Source organism: Acanthopagrus latus, chromosome 22, assembly GCF_904848185.1.
Source record: "Acanthopagrus latus isolate v.2019 chromosome 22, fAcaLat1.1, whole genome shotgun sequence".
NCBI classification, from domain to species: Eukaryota; Metazoa; Chordata; class Actinopteri; order Spariformes; family Sparidae; genus Acanthopagrus; species Acanthopagrus latus.
Genome location: NC_051060.1, coordinates 8,589,486 through 8,615,553, shown reverse-complemented (window position 1 = coordinate 8,615,553; position 26,068 = coordinate 8,589,486). Strand labels below are relative to the sequence as shown.

The window sequence follows — 26,068 nt, the reverse complement described above, 5'->3', positions numbered from 1 at the left end:
TTTTAAGACTGTCTCCTGTGTAGCAGTGGATGATTTTTAATTGAAAACTACAGCAGCACAGAAGTTTTCTAGGAACAAACTAGTAACTCTAAATACTCTGGTGTGTATCAGCACTACTAAAGATATTGTAAAAAATGACAGTGGAGATTATATGCGCAGATAGCTCACTTTTATTGTTGAAGTTGAGGCATTTTGACTCATATTCATACAGTGTGAAATAACTGCACACTTTTAACAGCATGAACAAGACTCACATATAGATTTACTGCAAAAAAGCATTTTAAGTCTAAAAGTGTTGCTTCTCCATCCAGTTCAGTCAACGTTCTGTCTTTAGGGGCAACTAAGTGAAAAAAAATAAAGCCCACAATTTCAACATTTTTGACATTTGCACCCCCTAGTGGTAATATTAATATAAGACAATGACATTTCCGAGCCACGATCACAGAATCAATAGTCTGAAAAGCGGCATGGTGACTGCAGACGGATTTTCACAGCTTACCATTTGTTGAAAGAAAAACTTGTGTCATCATAGTAATGTAAATGATACCATCATCAGGCAAATGGGCTACATAAGTTTAAACTGAATCTTTGTGGCTCCCATAGACCAGCACCAAATCACCAGCAAGCCCAGCATATGTTGTGTTTTGGTGCTGGTCTGTTCTGGTTTTTCCAGCAGGGCTAACTGCTAACTCACCAGCAGGCCAGTCATAGGGTTAGTTTTTATCTCTACTGTTCTGTTGTCACCCTTGCACTCCTTCAGAAAAAAAAAATGAAGCTCACTGACCTGAGAAGCTTGCCAGCAGTCAGTTAGCACGCTTATTAATTTAACCATTCTTAGTTTATTCAAAAGACATCATGGGGTCCTGGCTCAGAACTGTCTGCTAACCTTTGCTCTTGTGAGCAGCAGATAGTTTGACAAAAGAGGTCAAAATAAGAGTGATTGGTACTAAATTACAGCTTTGGACTCTCCGGCTCTCCGTTCCCTGTAAGTTGAGTACTGTCGAGACAGCCTGCTAAAGACAGGCCCCCACGAAGAGCACCAAACTTTGAAGCCAGTTGTACGTACAGTATCAGTCAAACCATCTTATTACAGCATCAAGTGATACACACAGCGGACTGACTCACACTGTTTTTCTCATAAGTTTACATTGTGAAAGAGGTGGATGTAAAACCATGGATGTGTTTTTTTTCAGTGTGAATTGACATTTTCATAATTTGGTTGAGTCCAGCCAGTTACTTTTTGGATGTCTAGAAGAGCACCATGATTAAATAAATTGGAAGTTAGCCAGTCATTACCATATCTTACTTATGCCACAATCTTTCATTGGTTTCATTGTATTGAAGTCAATGGGAAAAACACACTAAAACCCAAAATATCTATGTCGAATGACTTCTGATGAAGAAATGCCTCCAGAAAATTAAAGAAACACATATCAGAGAGTAGGTTAACCACCTTTTTTTTTTTTTTTATCCACGTGTTTCATCCCTCAGTTTTGTTTGGGAAAGGCATCTGTTCGCAGAGTAATTGCAGTCTCATAAGCTATATTTAGTCGGATCGACCCTGTTTGGTAACGATGTAATAATCAGAAAAAACACTCAGTAAATACAAGTGACAAATGGAAAATTATTCAAAATTAAAGAAAAATACTAAAATAGTTGAACAGAAATAAGTTTAGGCTTAAAAACATGCATTTTAAGCCTGAAATTGTTGCTTCTCAAACCATTTCAGTGAATGTCCTTTCTTTGGGGGCAACCTATTTGTGCAATGTAAACATTTTTGCCTTTTGCGCCCCCTAGTGTATCTTAGCTAAGGCCACATTATCAAGAACACACTTCAGAGAGTAGTAAAGGACAGATTTTTGTGTCAACACATTGCTCCTCCCTCAGCACCCTTTGGGCAAAGCTCCTGTTTGCAGTGTCGCTGCAGTCTCATCAGTTGTATTTGGTCCGACCGGTCCCGTTTGGTCACAATATTATCAGCTCTGTCAATCATGTGAGGGGAACAGTGGTTAACTCACTCTCTGATGTGTGTCTGCATCAGAAGTCATACAACATAGATATGTTGGGTTTTGCTGTGTTTATCTATGCATCTCCACTAGACTCCAATACAGCTGCCCCCACAGGCTGGCACCAGAGAAAGGTTCAGTGATGTAATGACCCTTCCTTCCTTGTGTAAAACCATGAAGTCAAACCTTTTTTTTGCTTCATGCACCACTGAGCAGCTTTCATAGGCTCAGCTGTTGATGCCATATCCAGTTGTCATCATACGTGCACGGCTGTTGGTCCAACGGAGCAAATTTGCAGGTCGGGGTTCACAGAAGTTGAACTTGATACAAAATGTTTGTGTGGATTTACGTCAGCCGCAAGTGAATCCACTTTTTTTTCTGGGGATTCAATTGTGATTAATTAAGCTTTTGCCATTTCGAACGCTTGGGCATCTGTGCCTTAATACTGGGTGCGCAGGGAATACTCCTCAGAGTGGTTCTAGCCTTCTTCTAGCTCTCAGCTCTTCAGATGATCAGTGTCAGCGATATCTCTGCACCGCTGCAGGTGTTCACATTTGAAAAGGCCAAATATGACAAAAGTTGCAGACGCTGACGTCCCATCAACACCCAGCTGAGCAAGTCTCATTTTAGATGAAATTATAGGACACATCTAGAAAAACCAAAAACGGGAAAAAAAGGCTGCAGGAGCTCTTCGGGGAAACGCCAGCACCTTATTATTCTCCTATTTGTAACACGTTATATTGACCTATATAACCGTCCGGATTAATAAACCAAACCAAATACTGGCAGGCAGTAACGTTAGCCTGTGAAATGGGTACTCAGAGCGGTGTGTGCAGAGAGCGTACACACAAACACATCCACACTCTCTCTTGCCTGAGGAGACAGCTTGCAAACAGCATGATTTAGGAGGTGGGCCAGTGGCAAACAGGAGTGTTTAGGAGAGAAGGAAAGAGGGAAAAAAAAAAAGGATGAGAGGGAATGGAGGACAGAGGACAAGACAACCGGCCCCATCAATTACCCCGTTAAATGAACAAAGAGCAGCAACAGAACAGAGGCCAGCCTTAATCAATGGAGACACGTGGCTTTCAGGGGGCGGGCAGCAAATTAACACTCGGAGCAATTAATCTGATCCTGAGTGCACTCTTTACTCCGAAGCAGAAGAAAAAAACAATGGAGATTCATTCTTCGTTTAATCACGCCAGCCTAATTGATCTTTTCTTGCTTAAGGGTGCTATCTTGATGGTAGAGTAATTATCTAAGACACGTTAATTCAGTATTGTTTTTTTGATATTCGCAACAGATGTTTGAAGGCGAAAGACATTTATAGAGTTATGCAGCTGAAGCTTCGCACTGAAGATCCGAGTTTTGTCGTCACTTTTCTTTACACCTTTCACCACTCCTCTGCTGTGTGTGTGTGTGTGTGTGTGTGTGTATTTCCAGAGCCCAAACCTCAATTTCCAGCCATTTCTTTTACAACAAAAACACGAAATGCCCTAGGAGACAATTACCCAGAGGCCACAATGATGTCTCCAAATTATGATAATCAATGAGCAATGATACATGACGGAAAATTGCAATTAAGCAGCTAAAATCAGCAAATGTTTGCTCTTATTGTCTCAACAGACTGATCCTGATTCAGCCATAGAATCAAGTCAAGGATTCTCCTTTGTACGAGCGACATGTCCCTGTCGGGATTAGAGTGCTTCTGAAACACTTTTTAGAGCCATCAGTTTCACCGTTAGAAACTTGATTTACAGAAGAATAGTCTACTATTGTTAGCAAAACATAAGAGGCTTAAAATTAGATTTACGGGCAGCTTAAATGTCCGCGGTCAGAGAGGAGCCTCCATGACAAAAGTGGATTGCATCTCTGGCTATTATCCAACACTCAGTCAAAAAAAACAGTATTGGGTAGATACGTCTGCTAGTTTATTGCTGCTTTTAGTGAGGCGTACAGCAAAATGATTCAGAAAAATGAGTGAAGCATCAGTTTGAGCTCAGAAGACTTTTCTGGATCCTCGTTTTTCACCATCTTCGTTGCGAAATGGGTCGATGAGAACCATGGCAACAACAGCAGTCCTGGCTTGTAATCATCGTGTCTTTTTTATTCTCACTTTAATGAATTAGACCGGCGGGCGGTCAGAAAAAAGAAGATGTGCAGCGCTCATTTTCCCCCCACGGCTTATCAGCACACATCAATTAATGGGAGAATTAGAGGTTTTCAGATATCAAGAAAAGAAAAAAAATATAAAAACACAGGGCGATGTTAGGTCATGGAGAAAATCTCTTTTTTTAATGGAGCAGTTGAAAGAGGTTTTCATGCAATACAATAAAAGACAGTTTTGCTGCCACAGTCAATGGTTTTGCTGGGGTGCAGCAAAAACTCAACATTTGACATTAATGTCAACTTTGGCTGCTTTGTCACTTCAGATAGCCTAGCTCGTTAGCTGTGTCGCACCATCCAATTTTAGCTGATGTCCACAATCGGCGTATGACCTGCCGTGCAAACAACACATATTCATAGCTAAACGACTGAATAGATCAATCACCAGTGACTCTTGAATTGACATGACCATTGCGGTGTACCAGCAACAGGCATGCCAGACGTTTGTCGGATGCCCCTAGATTAGGTTGGGTTGTGGTACAAAACTGCTGGGTTAGGTTTAGGAAAACGTCATAAAAAAAATCATAATTTGGAGTAAATTACTATATTATTTATGGAACTTCAGTTAAGAATGTGCAGCACCTACAGTTCCTATCATAACTGCAGCGATGTTATGTATGTGAGGTTACTTATAGTAAGTCACTGAACATGAACAGCAGCCTCCTGAGTGAAAGTACTTCCAGCTGTCCATCCCCGACCTCCTCCCTTCACGGCCTGTGTCTCCATATTCTGCCTCTCATTACTTCCTCTTTCGTTGCCGCATTAAATACTCACCGGCTGTTTTTACTACTAGGATGTTACCATGTTAGCTAGCTCTGTGGGCCTTTCTCTTTATGTCCACAATGGCTTCTCGAGTGAACATATGTACGACCCTGAGAACAGAACGTCAGGTAGCAGTCAGCATCACAGTGTTGAGAAATTAGACGGAATGGTGAAAAGCCGTTTTGACTTACAAGTGTTGTATTTTAATACATGGATTAATTTTGCTCTGTGACTTTGATTGAAGTGAGTTCAACTGAACTAACCAGGGGAAATTCAATTTACCTGGGTTGAACTGCGTTCAAACGTGTGGTCAAGAGGAGATTTTCCACGTCTGGGAAAGGAAAAACAGATCTTCACTGGAACAGGAGGGAGGTCTTCTAAGCAGAAGAGGGATGATGTCAAAAGAGAAAGCAGATCTCTGGGAAAAAGGAAGAAGATCTTTGTGATGAGGAAGAAAATATTGAAGTAAAAGGAGGAAGGATCTTACAGGGGGGAGAGGAGGAACATTATCTCAAAGGAAGAAGATCTGTGGAAGCGCAGGAACAGCGCCAACAGAGAAAAGAAAGAAAAACCCGTCTATAAGCCCTCTCTCTGTGGATCTCCCCGCTGATAGCCCTCTATAGTGGATGATCGATTTCAAACAGGGCTTCTTCTCTTGTAATAAATGTTGCAGTTTATTGTGATCCAGCTCGTTTTTCTTCTGTTTAATTATACAAGTGACTCATTTAATTACGCTGGCCCCTTCTTATCAGAGCAGACACTTGTGAATCCCCCTGCACAATGACAATATACATCAATTTGATACTGGGCCGTAGTCTCTGACCACAGCTGTGCTCAGGTTGTTCTCGTTAACAGAGTCGTGGACAGTGTCAACTATGTTTATCATTTTCATTGTACTGTTTTAATGCAGGCGCATGAAGGCGTTTCAAACTAAAACAGTAAACAAAGGGTGTATATGTGTGTGTGTGTGTGTGTTTGTGGTGTGAGGTGAGTAGATGTATTGATGTATTTTGAAGTTTCCTTCACCACCTTCTCATACTACAGGCTTTTCTTTTCAGGGTTCACACACATGTTCACACAACAGGGAGACACACACACACACACGTGCACACACACACACACACCCCCTACCACTCCATCAAAACTGCATAGCCACAGGCCTCCCCATTAACACTTGTCTCTTGAAAAGAAATGAGAAAAAGGATGGAGAACAGGAAGAGGTATGGTTTTTTCTCCTTTTTAATGTTTGAGAGGGAGCGAGGAAGAGAAATGGAGAGAGTGATTGAGAGAACTAACTTCAATTATGTATACCCCAACAACTTCAATTAAGCATTTGAGCAGGAAAATCAATACGGGAACTGATGACGTCCCGGCCTTTCATTCCTCACTAAAGAACTGGTCTGTCTGGAGGCAACGTACACACACACACACACACACACACACACAGACAGACATACACACTGTACATAAACACAGCCTGGGTATAAATCACTCTACATCTAACAAGAGCACAGTCTTCAATCTCACGCCTCGGACTGCACCATCTGTGTTTCCCATCCATCGATAATGAGTAATGATCATCATGTGAATACAAGAAAGATGTGTTGTTGTTCAGCGGTGTCAGTACTGCATGATGTATATACCACATCTATTATGATACATTGTACATATGATACAAGACAGCATGAATAGGTGTCTTAGCTTCAAGACTGTCATGAGACAGGAACAAATAGTTCAGATGCACCTTTACGAATGCGGTGTGTGCACCAGTGAAACGGCTAATAAGAGCTGACCGGTGAGAGTAATGCTTCTGGCTGTTTTCCCTTAGCTCCCCGGCTACTGCAAGTCCAAATGGGCTGTCTCGGTCATCTGTGCAGGCAGATGTTTTCAACCCACGTTCACATTTGCTGTTAAGTGGTGACCTCTAGTGGCCATGGCAGTCACAGACGGGGGCAAAAGAGGAAGTCGGGTGACATAAATAGTGATAAGTCTGCATATCAAGCAGTGTAGACTGTAGCCCTAAAACCAGAAATCAGTTTGCATTCTAGCACATCTGGTTCACTTGTCTCAAAGTCTATGAGGTTCTGATAAGATTTTTCATTACATGACTGAAATAGGGTCTGTAAGTAATTGTTAACAGTAAGTACTGTTAAATTATTCATTATCTTACTTAATTGATGCGTGTTTTGGTCATTGTGTTGATAATTTTTGCTGAAGAACCAACTGTCTACTGCTGTTGGGTGGAAATCAACAGAGCGCTTTAGTGATATTTAATCTGAGACAGACAGAGAGGGAGAGAGAGTTGATAAAAAATAACATGCTGTCTCTTATCAAACTCACCATCAGTACCCCTGCATGAAATTGCACACCGTTGTGTGTTTGTGGACTCAAGTGTGTGTCCGCTACCTTTTGTAGTGTTCAATAATTCAGCAGCAGAAGACGTCGTCACATCTCCGATTTCCTGCCCGATGTTGTTCAATGCCTGTCGCTATCTGTGGAAGCAGGGAGGACTTGGAAGTGTTCAGCATGGGTGGGGGGGGGTGGCGGAGGCGGAGGTGGCGGGGGTGACTTTGACTCGCCTGTTCTTCTTCTTCTTCACTTCTCTTTTCTGGAGGGAGAGAGATAGAGAGCGAGTCGGAGGCAGAGCGGGGCGAGTTAAGTGGCGTGTATTCAGAATTATTGATTTCTGGCTGCCTGCACCGAGGGTAACCTCGCAAGTTTACTTTCCATCGTGTGTGAGTGCGAATCGCGTGTGTCTGCAGTCATCAGTGGATCTCTATGTATAGACCGGAGACTGTCATGCCGAATAAAACTGAGGCTTTGAGGTTTAATCCATTATGACACAGTTCACATGATAGATTAGTAGAAAGAAAACTTAAGGAGATGCTGAAGAAGGTGTTTGTGACACTTCGTCTCCTACAGAACAACAGTCACTTTTTTTTCTGTTTACTGCCATCAGTTGCTGGAATCATCTTTAAAGTGCGTTTATCCATCAGAAATTCTGCACCTATGCCACGTGGCAAAAAAGTATATTGACACAGTGATTGGGCTGCCACAATATAAACGATATTAAAGTTTGTAAACCCCGTCATACTACACAAGTGACAGAACACATATGCAGTTGTTCACATACAGGTATACATAAACACTGTGCTTCACTGGAATTTTGCTTCTGCATGAATGCTAAGGGCAGCAACGACATGATGATGATGATGATGATGATGCCATCTTCACATCAGAAATCTGACATCTGGGTAACACTGTCCATCAGCTTTAACTGAGTGTGAGCACCCAGCATCAATGTTACAAACGCAGAGTCCACCTCTCCTCACCCGGCTGTAGGATCGCGCTGTGTTGGCTTTGAACATGATTCATCCTTTGTGTGCAACAGCTTGATCCGAGATGTTGTGGTGGAGACAGGTCTCTGTACAGATGTGGGCACTATGGCCTCTTCCTCCCTGTTGCTTAGCCAGCCTTTGTCCAATTTTTCAAAAACTGGTAAATTGATTGGGCCATTTTTTTTTTTAAAGCAATCTTCTTTTAAAGCATCTTCAGTGTGTTTTGTGTCAATCAGTAGTTGAATACAGATGAATATCTTTGGGTTTTGTGCAGTAGACTAATTAAATCAGACATGTGAAGACAGTAACATCAATTCTTCATGTCCTCGCCGCAGCTTCTACGTTCACTGTGCATTCTGGAGTTGTAGAATGTTATTCAATGCAATACTCTGCATGTACCAGAAAATCTTGCTATGTATCATCCGGTTTTGTTTTATTTAATAGCAGAAGGACTAGATCTGACATTGAGGTGCCTCCTTAAGGAGGCATTTCGTTGTGAAGTTGCAAGTACAGCATTGACTTGACTGAAGGTATTTCCACTGATACATGGCTGCTCAAGGTTCCCTCTTCATAGACACCAAACATTCAGCACATGTCATGGCCACGCTGGAAGTTTTATTACACCTTAGTAATGCGAAAAAATAAAAAGCAGCGTAGAAGTACTGTACACCATTAGCTTGCATTTTCTTGTAAAATCACCTTTCCATCTCAATAATCACCGTCTCCGTAAATGCTGCGTCTGTAATTAGTGTAAGTTTCATACGTTCCTACTGAGCATCAGACCTCAGAGAGCAGACAAGAAAATAAAGAAAAGTCCACAACAGAGAATATAACGAGTGAAACCGATGTGTTAAGTGCTTGACACACTTGCAGCCAAATACACACACACACACACAAAACCATCTTCCTCTGTCTTGGCCTCCTGAAACCTTGAGGGGCACAGGGAGGGTGCTAATGGTGCCTCACAGCACACACACACACACACACACACACACACACACACACACACACACACACACACACACACACACACACACATTCACACATTCCTGTGTCAGTGTATGTGTCAGTGATGTGTTACTCATCAGAAGCACCTGGGTAGCTAACAGGTAGTGATAGATAGATAGATAGATAGATAGATAGATAGATAGATAGATAGATAGATAGATAGATAGATAGATAGATGGATGGATATGTGTATGCCCTTTTTTCACCAGTCACAAAGTAAGCGTACAACCTGAACAACCTGTAAAAGCTTGTTGACTCATAACAAAAATTGCCTTTAGTTCTCACCGTCCTTCTGCCGATAAGGCACATAATGACAGTCTTCTGTGATTTGAAAATGTCAACCCATAACCTGCTGATCTGTGCTCAGAACAAAAAAGAGAAATAAAAGACGCACCATTCGCAGCTTTTTATCTCTCTTCTTCGAAGGACTTTGTGCAAGAGCGCCCTCCCGCCCACGACATATCTTGCACTTGAATGAGACCAGAAACCATTAAATTAATTTTTAAAACTGTAGCCAAGGCCAAATAGTCTCCTGTTAATCGTGACACACAGTCGCTGCTGTTCTGGTGAATTACATGTGGTTGTTTGCAGAAAGGTAGATTGCCCGCGTTTATGCCGGCGACTGGTTTGAATTACAGTGTGATCAATGCATTTCATCTCCTTTACGTTCTCACAAGTTGCACCTTGGAGTGGATCGATGTTTTTTTAGCCAACACAAAGTGGTTGCACTGGTGCTACTGTGTTACTGTTCGTTCGAGCTATTGGAACTGGTGTGTGGAGGAGGTTGTTAAATTAGTCATGACTGGAACTTTTGTGCGTTTGAGACTTTTCATGATGAACAAGCGACTCTGCGTCTGTCAGCCGCTGTCGCACTGACCCAACCTTTTCTTGTTGTTGTGTTTCTGAACAGCTAACTTCCATCCAGACACCTTTCATTTATGTTTCCTCTATATTTGTGCCTGTGTGCGCGTGTGTGTGTAGCAGTAGTATGTATTAGAGAGTGTGCATTAATATTCTGAGCCAGACCAGTCTGCAACATTAAGCTTTAATACCAGCCCAGAGACCTGCGTTTCAACTCAGCCAGAGAAGGGAACAGTCTCAGCTGTGATGTTTACGTACACACTCGCGCACACACACACACACACACACACACACACACACACACACGCACGCACACACGCACGCAGTGATAAATATGGAAATTTCCCTCTGTCTCAAAGACACACCGACACAGCAATGAACATGCAAATGATTCTCCCCAAAACACACACACACTCGAAGCTAAGGTGTTTCTGTGAAGTTTTGCCATCTGTCTCCTGGTATTTTGATGAAACCTGACTGAGCGGACCTCTGTAATTACAGTATTTTTGCTTCAGTGTGGTGTTTGTGTAATATAAACTTTGAGGAAGCTCTCCTCTGGATCTCCTCGACCTCTGCCTGGCCTGCCCTCCTACAAACCTCTGGAGGCGCTGTTGAACAGATGCTACGGAAAGTCGCATGCAAGTACTCCCAGTGTGTAGGCACACAGAGGCCGGGCAGACAAGTTTGTTTTTTTAGCTGTTTTCAGACTGGATTTGTTTGTTTGAGTCCAGATATATGTTTGATTTCCCCTCCCTCTGACCCTGCAAGTCCACTTGTGTACAACTTTTTTTCTCTTTGTCCCCCAAGCAATAATTTGAACATCATTCTCTACTGCTGCAAAGGAATTATTTTGGTGGCATTTTGGAAGAAGGCAAATGCCACGAAGAAGACATGAGAACAATGGGCCTTAAAATAGGCACTCTATGTGATTTCGCTTTCTGTTTTCCAGCAAACAATGTGGAAAAGCCACAAACAATGTTCTCATGATGAGTATACAGCGTCCATACAGCCATACAAACCAAGAGTTGTTAGACGCATCTATAGAGGATGGAACCACGCTGTCGGTTCTGTAAAGTTTAAAGAAATTAGTGGACGTCAGAATACTATGAAAATGGTTTTACGTCCAACAGCTGGTGGCAACTCTGAGAAGCGTTTGATTTGAAGCACACTGAAGCCTTTATCCCTCTCCTCTCCCTTTTTTTTTTTTTCACATCTCTCGACTCCTGTAGCGACATTCAGTCAACACACAAAGCGAAAGGCATTTACACACACTCAAACCAGAAAGCCCACAATCACTAATGCTCTCTCCACTCCGCCGGGCCCCCGTTTCTTGCCATTGTTTGCAGCGTGAGCCATTAAGAGCGTCAAACATTTTCCATATGGCCTCTGCATTATGTGATTTGTTGACGGCAGACCGGAGACAATGGCAGCGCTTTTAAATGCGCGAGCACGCCTCTGCACTAATGTGGGCAGACACATTTGCAACACTAACCGTGCCAGAAAGCAGCAGCTCAGTCACACACACACACACACACACACACACACACTTAGACACACACACTTATTCCCTGCCACGCTCTGTGATGGCGGACTAAATAGCTTGTTGATGCTTTGACGAGTTTTTAAACAGCTTCCAACAGACTCCAAAGAGCCAGGTGCTGATAGACTTGGCTGGGATGTTGTGGCGGCTCACACTCTATTCCCCCTCTGTCAGTTCCCAGCCTTGCCCACAGTTTCACATTTCACGGGGTTTAACAGGATAGATTCTCACCTGTGTTCTCTGAATTGTTTTAGCGATTCAAAGTGCGACACGCTTCCCCCCTCGGTGTCCAGAGTTATGGAGTTACTTCGCCTTGAAGCCTCACACAGGAACCGAAGAAGATATTTATTTCAGCATTTCTTCGCCGTGGGACTCTGTACTTTGCATTTTAATTGACACCAGCTCCTGCCCTCTTTAATATGTGAAACAAGCTGATTAATGGATCTAATTAGTGTACAAGTGGTCAAGGGGTCTCATTGAAACATTTACTCACGATTTCTAAATTGCACGTATCTGCCTCGATTGCCTTTTCAGCTCACCTGCATTCATACTTGTGTGAAACATTTTCATTCCTCTTCAGTAAGAGAAACTAAGCAAGTCACAGCAACCTACGCTGTCTTTTTCCCCCCCTGTGTGTTTTTCATTAATACCTACCTATGTTTTTTTGGCCCAGAGATGTTATTTAACTAAGATCATGGAAATGAAGAAAGACTAAAATTGTCTGATATCCTGCCAAGAGCAGAGCTAGTGTTGATGAATTCAGTCCAGGAGAAAAAGACCAATTTTATTTAAAGCAGCTGCATGAACTTTGATTGTCTGCGGTTGATTCTGATGATCCCTGTGGAGGCCGGACCATCAGACTACAGAGCAGCTTCTTTCCTCAGGCTGTAAGAGCTCTGAAATCATACTCAGCACTACTTAATGAAAAGTTTTAATCTTACTACTTACCTAAATCAACCATGTAGGAAAAGTTAGTCTTCTGGGTGATCGTCTTATTTGCTATGATAATTCAATTGAGGCTGTTTTGTCAGTTAACAGACTTGCTATCTATCTAGTACGTTTCATTCAACTGAATCTGTGAATGTGCGAACTGCATTACAGACACGTTTGTTCATGTTGCAACTTTGCGTTTCCTTTGCTTATGGTCTGATTAGTTTAGGCACACATACCACCTGGCTGGGGTTAGGGAAAGATCAGATCTTTTTCAAACACATTTCACGTTATTTAGTCATTCAAAAGCTTTTTATTTTGAAGCAGCATTACAGGAAACACTGTGTTTTCACCAGCAGCAACGAAACACAACTCCCAAAACAGCTGAAAGCGAACACAATGAAACGGTAAAACACAGCAGATATTTTGAAAGAACTAACAACAGACTTAACGTCTTTTCTCTCAGGTGTTTGACACGAGTTCAGTATTGACTTTAGGGGTAGACAGGTGCTTGTTACGGGTTGGTCACTGTCGCCAAACCTCGCCGCGGTTCTCTTGGAGAGTAAACTTGATATGAAACCTTTTGTTACAAATGTCAACAATATGGTACGTAGACTTTGATAATTTGACAGGGAAAGTAGGCAGTTGTGTGCCAACATATTAGCCAAAACAGCTGTATAAGCTGGATGTAATGTCTGCTTATCTGTCCAAGAGTCTCAGAGATGATAGAAATAGATTAGATCAGATCAGATTAGACATACTTCAAATTTGAAATAAGTAGAGTATTAGTATAAAAACATCAGTCAGAAGAAAAATGTTATCTTAATGCAGTATTACCCTTTTCAGACTGCTACATTATTGTATTATGATTGCTGAGGCATTCATATGTACATGAACTGTTGCAGCTGTCAAAGATGGGGCTAGTTTGAAATTACCTCTTATACTGCTTGGAAGCTTTTGAATTTCCCTGCGAGGATCAACAAAGTCTTAACTTTAATATATACATCAGAATGTATTTTTTAGTTATATATTGTATTATTCATGTTAATCTTCAGAAAAAAATGCCTCAGTAAATGTCAACATTTGCCTTTGAAGTCTAGTTTATGAAGAAGCATGCGATGTAAATCATCAAGTGGACTACAGAAAGCTTCATCACAGGCTTGAATGTTCTGATGCTTTTCCACCCAAAACTGATTAATGCATCTTTAAAAAAATCATTAGTTGTGTTACAAACTGTAACAGTGACGTTGGTATTGATTTGAAGTTCTACAAAAAAAATGAAAGCATTCCTTTTTTTCATTAACACACAACATAAAAAAAAAATCAATTGGTTCTCGGCTCACATGTCTTCAATGTACTTTTGCCATGCCAGTGCTTAACATGCCGCGTACTTCAAATAGTATTTATAATCACTGTTTCCCAAAGCAGTGACAGATATTATATAGATATGATATTATATGATATATGTTAAGCCACACATTATATCACACATTATATATTGTCTCCTCCTCTATTTCTCTCATTAGAATGAACAGTATTTGTGACTAAGCAGTTGCATATAGAACATGCTGCAGCCACGCAAACGGGATAATACTAGTGAAGAGCTTTCAATGAGAAAACATGCCTGGGATTTGTCTGTTGCACACACACACACACACACACACACACACACACACACACACACACACACACACACACCCCGAACCCCTCAGCTCTGAGCCCGACTTAAAGCATCACAACTGCTTCACATCTTGTGCTGCCGAGGGTGCCTCTCCTTGTGACTCCTGATTTTAAACACATTTATCAAACCGCACATTTTTTCTTCCTCCATTTCTGTTCTCCACTGACGAGAGCGTGGCCTTGTTGAAGAGAGGACGTCAAATTTGGGGGAGTCAGCGAGGGGAAATTATGCAAATATAACATGACCGTCGTGTGTTGCCTCACTGCACACATAGCTAGACACACTGTGGCGTATAATGTAGCTGCATGGATCTTGAGGGATTGAAGCAGAAAGTGGTGATTGAGTTTGTATCTCTCTGTTATATTACTATCATTAAGAAAAGACACTGTCTTTACACTGTTACATCTAAAGTGAACATTTGGCACAGACAGTTTTCACACTCTGCTTCTGATGTTAAATGTCTGTGGTTAATGATGACTTATGTTACAAACAAATACTGTTTATTAATGTATTGTTTATGTATGAACTGACTTTCAAAAGACAGTTGGACCAGTATTTTTGTGTTTGTGGTGTGATTAAAGACCTTGGTGCCTGATTATTTTCTGACCAGATTACCCTTCTGAGAGATCATCTTCTGCTCTTGGCTTGCTGTAGATTCCTATTTCAATAGTCTTTGAATCACTTTTGCTCATTTCTCTCTCTCTTTTTTTTTTTTGCAACTGTTCTAAGGAAAACATTTTGTTATTGTAGGGTTCAGGTTGTTCAATTAATTTCCTTTGTCTCATAAATTGCACAAGATAGCAACATTTTGGCCCTGTTTGCTTTCTCATGAACAAAGGTTGTTCTTCTCTTCAAGGACATCCCTGTATTCGTCTCTGCTTCATTATTAATGGGTCCACACAATGACCCCAACAGGGAACGTTAAGTCTGTGTGTGAAAGCCTTCAGTTCCTTTTCTTCTTGAATATGAGCGTGTGTGTGTGTGTGTGTGTGTGTGTGTGTGTGTGTGTGTGTGTGTGTGTGTGTGTGTGTGTGTGTGTGTGTGTGTGTCTGTGAGGTGCCTATTTGTAGTAATTACTGATGATGCCATTTATACTTTACATAGCACACCGCAGTTATAATGATAAATGTTGGGAGCCAGGAATCCCTAGGCTTTTGTAAAGTTAGATAAGTGTCCTGCTTACAGACTCATAATAAGACTGAGACCAATAAAAATACCTCTGTGCTGGTACCAGAACCATTTCTCAAAACATTCTTGTCCTACAAAACCTTGAAAGCTTTATAACAAAATGTACCAAACTCTTAATGGTTCAGTGTTAAATATTGTCTTACAAGATCTGTACTTATATGTATTGTATATAATGCGGTCTAAAATGAGTAAATGTAAGGATAGGAAGTCTGAAAAGGGACATTTGTAAGATTTGGCCCTGATTTAAGTGTAAACTTTCATTATGAGGTTTGGAGAAGAAATTCAAACTCATAATTGTAATATGTACAATTTTATTGAGGTAATAAAACAAACTCCACTTCCATAACTAAATAAAGAAGCTGTTCTCAGAGAAAAATAAGGTCCCCAGAACACTGTTTTAAGCTGGAAAGGAGTGCCACATATTAACAAAGTACAGCAGAGTCTGTTTATTTAGTTTGTTTGGACAAAATAATATCTGTCATTGAAGATATTTAACTTCTGATTACATTTTCTCCCCCAAAACTACATAGTGTAGCTTTCAAAAAATGAACAAACAATAGTGGTGCTATTCTAGTAAAGACATCTCTGTAATGTGTTACAGCAATGTCTTCTGAAATTAGCATGCTAACCAGCTAGCCCCTGCCTGCCCTCCTAATACCACTTTGTGGAGATGGTCTCATGTAGTTCCAGCTAGGAGATATAAAAGTGGCAATTTCACTACATAGTCTAATAAGTAAACAAAATAAACTCACAAAATGTGAAAAAAAATACAACTGTTCACCTTCTGAGCATAGTAAAAATGTACAGTAAAACTTACCAACACAATCTTGGTTTGTCTTTCCACAATTGCCTCTGGTTTGGTCAGATTACATCCTCAATTCACTGAGTAAGATGTTTAAATTGTGTCACTGTAAATCACCTCTGTACTCTATCCTCTGTCATTAAACTAGCATCTGTCAGCCTCAGCAGCTGTGTTCCTGATGTCCAGCTATGGTCAAGTTAAGCTAAAAGGGCCATTTAGCGCCACAGCTAATTGAGCTGCATGTTATCAGGTGCTATAGTCACTACAACCAAAGACAGCTACAGCAAAGAGCACACTGAGTAGCAGCTAATGGTCATAACACACGCCACGTACACTTTTAAAACTAATTTAAACAATCTTTTCAGCAGTTTTGGAGTTTTCTGGGAGTTTGTTCCAGTTCTGTTGTATACAAACTGAATGTTGCATTTCCAGTAGCAGGAAGTAAATTGACAAAGTGACAGTGACAAAGTAAAAGTTGGGGTCCACTCGTTTATCATCATCATTTTGCAGTATTTTTCCTTCCACTGTGGAATATTTGCGGCCACACTCAAGTAAATGCAGTGCACAAGAGAGTGATATGGACATAGGTTTAGATAAACTTGTCAGCTCAGTTTCTTGATACACCAAAACATCTGTAATTAACCTTCATCAAAAACTATGATGACAAACTTTTCAAACATCCATGTTTTGTGGATTTTGCCTTTTTTTCTTTAGATATAGAAACACCAGCATGAGCCGGACCTCATTGTCTACTCTTTAAGGCCTCCAATTGATCCGTCACACCTGAAACTATTTAGAGCCTTCTGCTGAGAGAATCCTTTTACTTTACAGTCGGCAACACTATTCCTTTTGTTTTTCAGCTAAAATGTTCTGAGTGATTCTCTGTGGCACATATTGATTTTCAATTCCCTCTTATTGGGTATCATCCAGCTCTGTCTTTCTCTTGTCGCGCTCTCTCTCCCTTCCTCTGTCTTTTCCTTTCTGCACAGACACAAAGACAAATGCTCTGAACCCGCGCATTGTTCCTCACTCACACAGCATCTGTATTAAAAAGGATTCTTTTTTATGGATTGTTGCCACAAAACGACCAGCTATTTTTCAGATAAGTTTAGACACATTTTCACAAGGGTTTTAGACCTCCATACACACAAAAAATGTTTTGTTTCCACTGTTTTGTTCCACTACTTTGTCTAGAATACCCTTTTCAGCCCTACTGTCCCTCTCCTATCCACCCAACATCAGTGATTTCATGATCTGAAATCCTTAACCACACAACAGGTCTTGATGCTGAAAGGCACCCATTCACAAACTTTTGTCAAACGGTTAGCAGCTTTAAAGACGCCGTTATCCATGTCTGATTTAGAGCAGCCCATATGTCCTGTTTCTATAGCAGGTTTCACAGGCTGATTTCAGCTGATTTGAATTTCATGGAATTCCGTCTTAGACAAGCTCAGATGCCTCAGTTTCGAGTATATCAGTGGTAAAAGAACGTGTTAATGGGCTGTCCTCACATTCCAAGCAGTGACTGGTCATCGTCCTTGATCACTGACCTTTTCGATTATGAACACAGTGTGTGGTGAGGGAATTGACAGCAAAGGAGAATCAGTAAAGAGCATACAAAGGTTTCACTGGAACATCTGGCTGTCCACACGGACAGGGTGGGTCAATAAATGCAGTGAACCAATGTGGTTTTAGACATTTCTGCAGAAAAAACAACCAGGACTCAACAAATTGCAATGTCTTCAGTCATTTATCAGAATGCCTTGTTTTCTTTCTGCATGTCATGTGTCATTAACATCAACCACATTAACAAGCTACCTGCTGATGATGAAGAAAAAAGCAAATATCATCTGACTTTGCCCTTGAGTTCTGTTATTTCCTGTTTTATTTTGAAAAGATTGCCTCATGTGTCTTGTCTCACTTTCTTCTTCCTCCCTTTGTTCATTTTCCTGCCTTTGCCTCCTCACCTGTCTTCTATCAGTTAATCACCCAGAAAAGTCTAATTCTAAGGTAACGAACCACAAGAATTCTTACTTTCAGGTGATAATACACCCATGAAAACATGATTATGAATGTTAAGTCACCAATTCTGCAATATATCCCTCTATATCCCAATGCCAAATGCTTATAAAAATGCTATGCTATTTAAAAGCCATATCTTGAGATCATGCTGGTCAGAGCATGGCTGTTTCTGGGAAAATGCTATTTCGTTAACTGGCTTTGAGGACCAAAAGTGCTGCCTGATCAGTCACCCTCAAAATTAAAACCAATTAATATAACCTAAGGCAATCCTGGGTCCCAGTGATGGGCCAGTTCATCTTCTTTAAACCAATATATTCATTTTAAAAGGAGCCAATTACCCGTTGTCATTTCAGGCTTGTTTTATTCAAAAACTGTGAATTATTTTCAGGCATATTTTATCACTTGTACAGGTACTGGTGCATAAAACTACTCGCCAGTTCTCCACAACCATCTTGCGATCCCTGGGAATTATCACGCAACCCTCTAGGGGGTCCTGACCCCCAGGGTGAGAACCAGTGCCATCAGTAATGATGTGTGAGGCATTTGTTGCCTTGTCACGTCTTCCCCAGAATAGTGATGAAGGTAGTTTTTTTTTTTTTTTTTTTATCCGGGAGATGTTGGTTCAGCACCACCTGACAGAATCTCTGAGAAGCTGCCCCCATACTGTACATGATGAGGCTCCACTGGGCGAGCATGTGACAGCTGAATCAGAGCACGAGACCTCGCAAAAACTTGAGCTAGGAGGTCTCGGAAGGTCAGCAGCTGGTTTATTTACGAAGCAGTCAGCATCTGGTCTACACATCTGATGAAATTAAGCTTTTCTTTGGTGCAACCCTCATCAGCTCTCTGCCTTGTAGTGTCTTTTTGATTTACTTAAAGAGTCTGGTCCTGCTTCCAGCTCACCATCATTATCAGCGGTGCTCATGTGCACATGACCCTCAGCGCTCAGTATTCCAGAGTCGGGGTAGAGGCTGCAGCTCAGGATAAAGCTGCTCTGCTTTCATGTTTTTGTCCAATCCTCTCTGAAAAACCGAGGGAAGCCTTTTCATCAAAGATAAAGATGACATTCACAAAGTACAAATCACGCAGGAATGAAACCAAGGTCACAAGACCACCGTGAAACAAGGGAGCCGTGTGGTGACGTGAGATTTAATTGCCGTCAAACTGTTTGTTTTTATTCCCAAATAACCGTCTTTATACGTGACAGGCTGTCTCTCTCTGTGTATCTGTCTCAGCAGCTGTTGGAATGACCTTGTCTTTGGGCGACAAACTGGACACCTGACATCTTATTTTGCTATCTTCTTCTTTCATACAAACACACGCACATACTCAAACACACACACACACACACACACACACACACACACACAGGTGCAGTGACAGTAAGTGATATGCCAGACGTTCTCTCATCACAAAGACTTACACACACATCATAGAGGCAGGCTTTCAGGTGGGCACGCACACACACACACACACACACACACACACACACACACACACACACACAGGTGTCTAGTGGTGAGGTTGTGGGGACAGTTGATCCCCAGACAGATTAGGCTGCAATCTGAAATCTCCTCAGGCCAGCCCTGAGATCATGTGTACACACACACACACACACTCACACACATACACACCAGAGATTTAAAGTTACAGGCTTTGGACAGACAGAAGTGACTTACTAGTTGAAAAACTCCCCAAGTTTGAGGGAAGTGTGGAAAAGTTCAGATGTCAGAAAGTTTATATGAAGCTGCCATCAGCATCGGATGAATATTTGTATTTTATCTTCAGAGAAGTATATTGTGTACTGGCAATTTTATAGATATATCACAATTCCCAAGGCTACAAGGCCATGGCAGTGGACATGAACAGCAGTCTCTTGGATCAAATGCCTGTGCTTGTTGAACCCAGCTTAGCGGACTTTGTTAGTCTTTATTTGACTTCGCCTGACAGATCAGCTCAGCTCAGCTCAGTTCAGACCAACCCAGAATGAATAAATGCATTAAAATTTACGTTGGCTGCAGATGCTAGCGGAGCATCTGTCCATATTCTGGGTTCATTTCATCTGTATTTCTGCATGTTTTCTAAAGGCTAACACTAACGGACCAATGGAGCAGGACCTCCAGTAGTTTCAAACATCTGTATGATGTTACTTCACCCTGGCTCAGGGACAAACAGTGACTACAGAACAGCTAGGAAGAGACTGGAGGGGAATTCAACACGAGTTGGACGGTAGCGAAGGAAAAGTGAAGGTCCGTAGACCAGCTGAACACTGAACAGCGCCCTTCAGTGGTTGTATTACTTAACACTTGTGCTAACGTGAAGGATACAGGTGGGCAGTAACAGTAATACCATTTGAAATGAACATATCTATTCTGGATACTACTTCCGGATTATTTCCCACGTAGTCTCTGATTTTGTAAGATTACATGCTTCTCTTCCTTTTTATCTCTGGACCGTGCACCAACTACTTGCTGTAGGGTATTTTGAAACCCTTGTTACACCACAGGAGGGGGGTTCAGGAGTTTATAAACACATTTGGAATAGGTTCAGCTCGGTGTTGCACACATTGTAAGTGCTGTAAATTCAAGCTGTTTATAAGCTACTGTCTTCCACGAAGGAGTGAAGGAGGAGAGAAAGTGTGTGCACTTGATACCTAAAATTGTTTTTTTTTTTTTCTTTTTTTTCTTTTCTTGGTGGATTCCAAGATGGCATAACTCAATTACGGGTAATCCTTAAAACCTGCCTGGCCTCGCCCTGAGGGGCTGTTAACTCACGTTCAAAGAATTTTATCAGTAATACTAGCATGGGCCTTCAAACACTCGCATCGATCTTGCTTGGCAGTCAAGATACACCATCAAATCAATAATTTTCCCCAAACACAGCTGAGTGGCACGTTTTTAATCAGATGAAGTGTGTTAAGAACCACCGATGGTCGACTATGTAACAGCTTCAGAGGGCTTTTTTTTTCCGGCGCATTTCAATATTTATCCACCGTGTATCTTTTGATGTGCACAGGCTGCCACTCTGCCTCCCACAAGAACACATTTTATGAAAGAGATCAAGTCTTTGGAAAAGTCCTTGCTGGCCGTTTTGCAGTAAGCTGCTTTAGATTGTCTTCCGAAATGTATGGATCCCGAGGAAATGGCAATATGGAGACAGATTTGAGGGCATGGCGATCATTTTTTGTCTTTGCCCTTTCAGCTCGATAGATGTTATCGTCACCTGGAAAATGTCCCTAAAATGCCTTCATCTTTTGGTTTCTTGGAAACAATCATTGAAAATCATTAAAGTTCAGTGGTGTATTTGTGGAAATTGAAGGTTTATCTTCTTAATATCCTTCTGAACATGTTGTGTATTAATGTTAATGAGTAAAATGAATCCCTTTCAGTTTTGTACTTTTGCTTTAGTTTGACTTGCTGAGGTATTCTTCTCGTGTCTTCTAACCTGATTTTTTATTGTATTTGTGTTTGTGTAGGTTCGACTACCAGGAGCTGCTCCATAACTCCAGTTTCTGTCTGGTGCCCCGGGGGCGGCGGCTTGGATCATTTCGCTTCCTGGAGGCCCTGCAGGTGTGTGTGTTTGTGTGTGCAATGTGTGATCAAACTACAGGCCTGTAACTGAGAGGAAAGGGGTCGGTATGTTTGAAACAAAGTAGGTTGTATGATTTGTCTAAAGACAGATCGTACTACAGCCAAAGGCAAAAAGCCTGTCATGTGCTTCAGGGTGTTTCAAACTCTGTGAGATGATCTGACGTGCACTTTGTTTTAAATACACTGAAGCTTCGAGCAAAATTCTTCCTATATTTCCTTTGCAATATTGTGAACAGAGACACAAGTCAAGCCACAAGTATTAGTGAGGAGAGGAACAAGTAACACACATCAGACAGGGTCGTTTGAACATGCTTACCTCTGCTTCTGCGGTCGGGGTGCCACTGACACACTCCTATTGGATTTGCATGACTATGAAAGTGGGAGATCATGGAGAGCAACTTCCTATTGTAAGAAAAAGGGTTAAAAACGAAGAGATTGGCAGGTAAGCTAAGAGTGCAGGATGTACAGATCGAGCAACAACAGGATGCATGGAAGAGGAAGTCTTACCCTGGATGTTATGTTATCAGGCTTCTCATCAACATTGGTCGTTGGCCTTAAAGACCAAATGGTTATAAGACTAGACCGATGGGTTCAGAGATATAAAACTAACCACTGTGAAACATTAAAAAAACTACTTTCATTCCTCTGGGCTTTTTCTTGCTCCAATACTCCCTCTATCCAGTAACTCTCCTGCTTGTTCCCAACTGCTGCTCTCTCTCCTTCCCAAAAATCCTGCGTAGTAGTATAATTCAAATTTTGTTAACGTGTTCTTTCCCTTGAATGGAAAGTCTGAATGTTGATGCTTCCATTAAACTAGCCATTTAGGTTTTTTTCATTTCATTTTGTATTTTCAAAAGTCAAATTTAAAGACGCCGAGTCAAAGAGAACATCCGAATCAGCCATCAAAACACGCCACGTGTAATGTGTCAGTCAATCACTATTTGTGTGGTGCCAACTCAAAGCTGAAGTTATCTTGTGATGCTTTCCAATTGGAGCAGGTCTAGAACGTGCTCTTTAATCCATTTGCGTGATGTTAAACAACATGAAATCCTTCTCCTTGATCGTTAAATATTTTAGACTCCCATAGAAGAACATAAATTGGTTCTGCAGGAAAGCAAAGCGATGATCGCTGGTTCATCAGACAGCCTGTGGTTCTCAAGCCGGGAACTGCAGGGATCAAAAGGGCTCCTCTGACTTACAGTTCATCTTATTACAATTGACAATCTGTCATCTCCCTGTTTCTATAGCTACACCAGAGTGAAAAGAAGGAGGGTGTTTATACACGTCTTCAAAACCACAGACGTGTTCATCTTTCATTAGCGCCTCGGTTCACTCTGCCTCTGTGTTGTTTTGACATGAAGTATCTGGTCGTGCCCCGTGTCTGTCATTAGCCGTCTTGCTTTCCTTGTTCTTGTTTGTTTCACACCTTTCAAATTAATATCGTGCTGGGGACAGGCTGCACTCAGAAATTCAGGAATAAATAGGTTGTGTTCACGTTCTAAATGGGTCTTATTTTTCTGTTTATTGACTACGGATAATTAGGTGTCCATAATCCCCCCAAAAAAAACCCTGGCCTCCATGTCGTCCAATGACTCCGGATAATGGACACCTCATTGGATCTTACCTTACGTAAGATGTAGATGTGTCAGATTTGGCTAAAAGCCATTTGTTCTCCTCATAAATTCAAAGAACTAAACAAGACATGGGTCACCAACCTCTCTCTAGTCTGTCTTTGGCACTTTTTGTGCCATGATGGTCACTGTTTTTAATCAAAACTAATGAGCAAGTAGAGGCGGAACTTTCTCAGCACATTTAATAAGATAAGATATTTACTCAGGAAAGACACGCGGAGAAATGAGACGCATGATTGGCAGAAAAAAAATGAAAAATGCAAATCAGAATAAATGTTTGCCATCAGTGAGAGGAGCACAGTGAAGGTGAAAGAACCAAAAAGAGGTTTACTAATCATCAAGCTTCAGAGGACAGAAAAAACAAGGGGACATGTAAGATTCTGACTGTGAGGCAAAAAGACAAAGGAAAGAAAAGAAGAAAGCCATCTGACAAAGCCAGACTAATCAAAGCTGAGAGAATTTGGGCAGACAGGTCACTGATCATGCACTCGGCATTTTGTGAATCTCCTTTAATCTCTCGGCTTCACTTGGTTGAGAATCCAGTCGAACTTGAACTTTAAATGAAAATACCAAACTTATTGAAATCCCTTTCACTCTTCTCTGACACTGCTCCGCTACCTGAGACCACATCAACACCATCCACTTTGTCATCAGAGTGAAGCCAAAATCCATCTGACCTTTGATATCCGAGACTTAGACCCACACCACTCTCATTTCTGGATAAACGGAGGACACCAAAAAGCTTAATGAACTCTTCCCACTCCAGTGTAAGCAAATATCAGACATTTTAAAGCAACATTATGTAGAAATTGGGTTACTGGGAGTAGCTGTGAAATTCTGTCATTCTGTCATTTGTGCGATGTAATGTAACCTTGTAAATGTAAATGTGCAAGATATAAACAAAACTCAGTGCGTCATAACAGTGCTTGAAAATGAAAATCTCTAATTTCCTGGCATTACCAGGAACAACTATGGCGGACTACATCAGCTGCTCCTGGCTTTGTAAGACTACATTAGCATCCAAACATCACTGTGCCTTGGACCACTGTTGCTTCGATCTGGTGTCCATAGTGAAACTCTTTTGTGTATTCTCCGTCAGAGCACTCTACAAAAGCTCAGGCTTTTTTTTAAAAAATGGCAGGACCAGTGAAGTGTGGTTTCTGGTCTGGAATCAGTGTTCCTGGAAGAGAGACAGTTATTTTAGCTGTCGAACCAATTTCAGAGTTGGCACTAGTTCCGGACCAGCATCTGAACCAGGTCTGTAGAAAAGGGTTGGCATCAGATGTCTGTGACTCTTACCTCTTGCTAGGTCACTGCCTCGTTTTCTCTTCTTAGTTTCATCTGTCAACATCCCCTTCAGTCTCTTTACCTCTGCCATGATGTCCGTTGAGGCCGTGATGTAAAACCTTGCCAGCTTTCCTTTTTCTCTCCTTTTACCATTTGGTACAATCAACTGTGCAGTTTCTACAGTATTTTTCATAAAACCTGCTGTCTTAGTGAAGAAGCAGGCTTTTGCTAATTCCCATTGCCATTAATTTAAAAACTGTTATATAATTTAAGCCAAGCACGTAATCAAAGCACACCACATGCTTTTAGATGAGGCGTAAAATATACAAAGTCAAGGAAATGATCCAGAAAAGAGCATGTTCACTCTTTAAACACAGTTTAGTGTGGCGGAGTGCACTATCAAGACTAATTCATTAACCACAAATGGTGAACTGTTCCAAAGGCATCATCATTAAATGAATTTACAGCGACACAGAGATCTCCTGTGGGAAATAAAAACAGCTCCTGATGAATTAAGTCACATTAATGAATCCTCTAAATATTGATGCAAACAGGGAAAATAAATAAATGCACTTCATTTTGTCCTTAATCTTTCTGGCAGCTCCATTTGTTCCTGCGAAACTCTTACTCGGAACACTTTGAAAAGTGTCTCATCAGAGAGAAACTATCCAAGAGGATAAATCCCTCAGTTGGGGGGAAAATAGATCCGTCCCAGAACTCTGCTTTAAACTTTAAAACTGTTTACTGTTACTTGGCTTTTTCTCCTTCTCTCAAACTGTGAAAACTTGTCAACACAAACTTTGTCTTTGAGGCAGAAAAGTCCTCTGACAGAAAAAAAAGTGAGATACATTGTTTGTTGCAGGCATGAACATGAACTCTTCTGCATCTCACTTCACACTGGAGACAACAGATCGCCTTGTGAAATCTGACAGGAGTCAGCTTTTCAACCAAATGTGGGGCAAAGTTTAACCAAAGAAAGTGTGAATTTCTGCTTGTTAACTTCCTCTACTGTTGGTTCACCAAGAGAAGCTGTCAGGTGCCTAGCGTTTGCATAGATCCATGATAAATAGTGTCAATTATGGACTTCCAACTAACAGGAACCAGATATTCCCATTGAAATAGGATGCTAATCTTGTTTCTTAAAGTTATTGGTATGGCGTGTCTTTCATCCATTAAGATCTAGGTTAGCAACTTTATCGAGTGCAACAGTTATCTTGACACTTGTTTGTTACTTACCCCTCATTCCGATAACAACCGTA

General features: G+C 41.2%; 1 protein-coding gene across 1 annotated transcript in view; it reads left to right on the top strand.

Annotated features, from left to right (window-relative positions):
* Window positions 1-26,068, top strand: part of LOC119012419 (exostosin-1) — a 264,612-nt gene that overhangs the window by 188,190 nt on the left and 50,354 nt on the right. Inside the window, exon 4 of the mRNA XM_037086241.1 lies at window positions 21,777-21,870. Coding sequence (XP_036942136.1) covers window positions 21,777-21,870 — 94 coding nt within the window. The remainder of the gene's footprint in view (window positions 1-21,776; window positions 21,871-26,068) is intronic.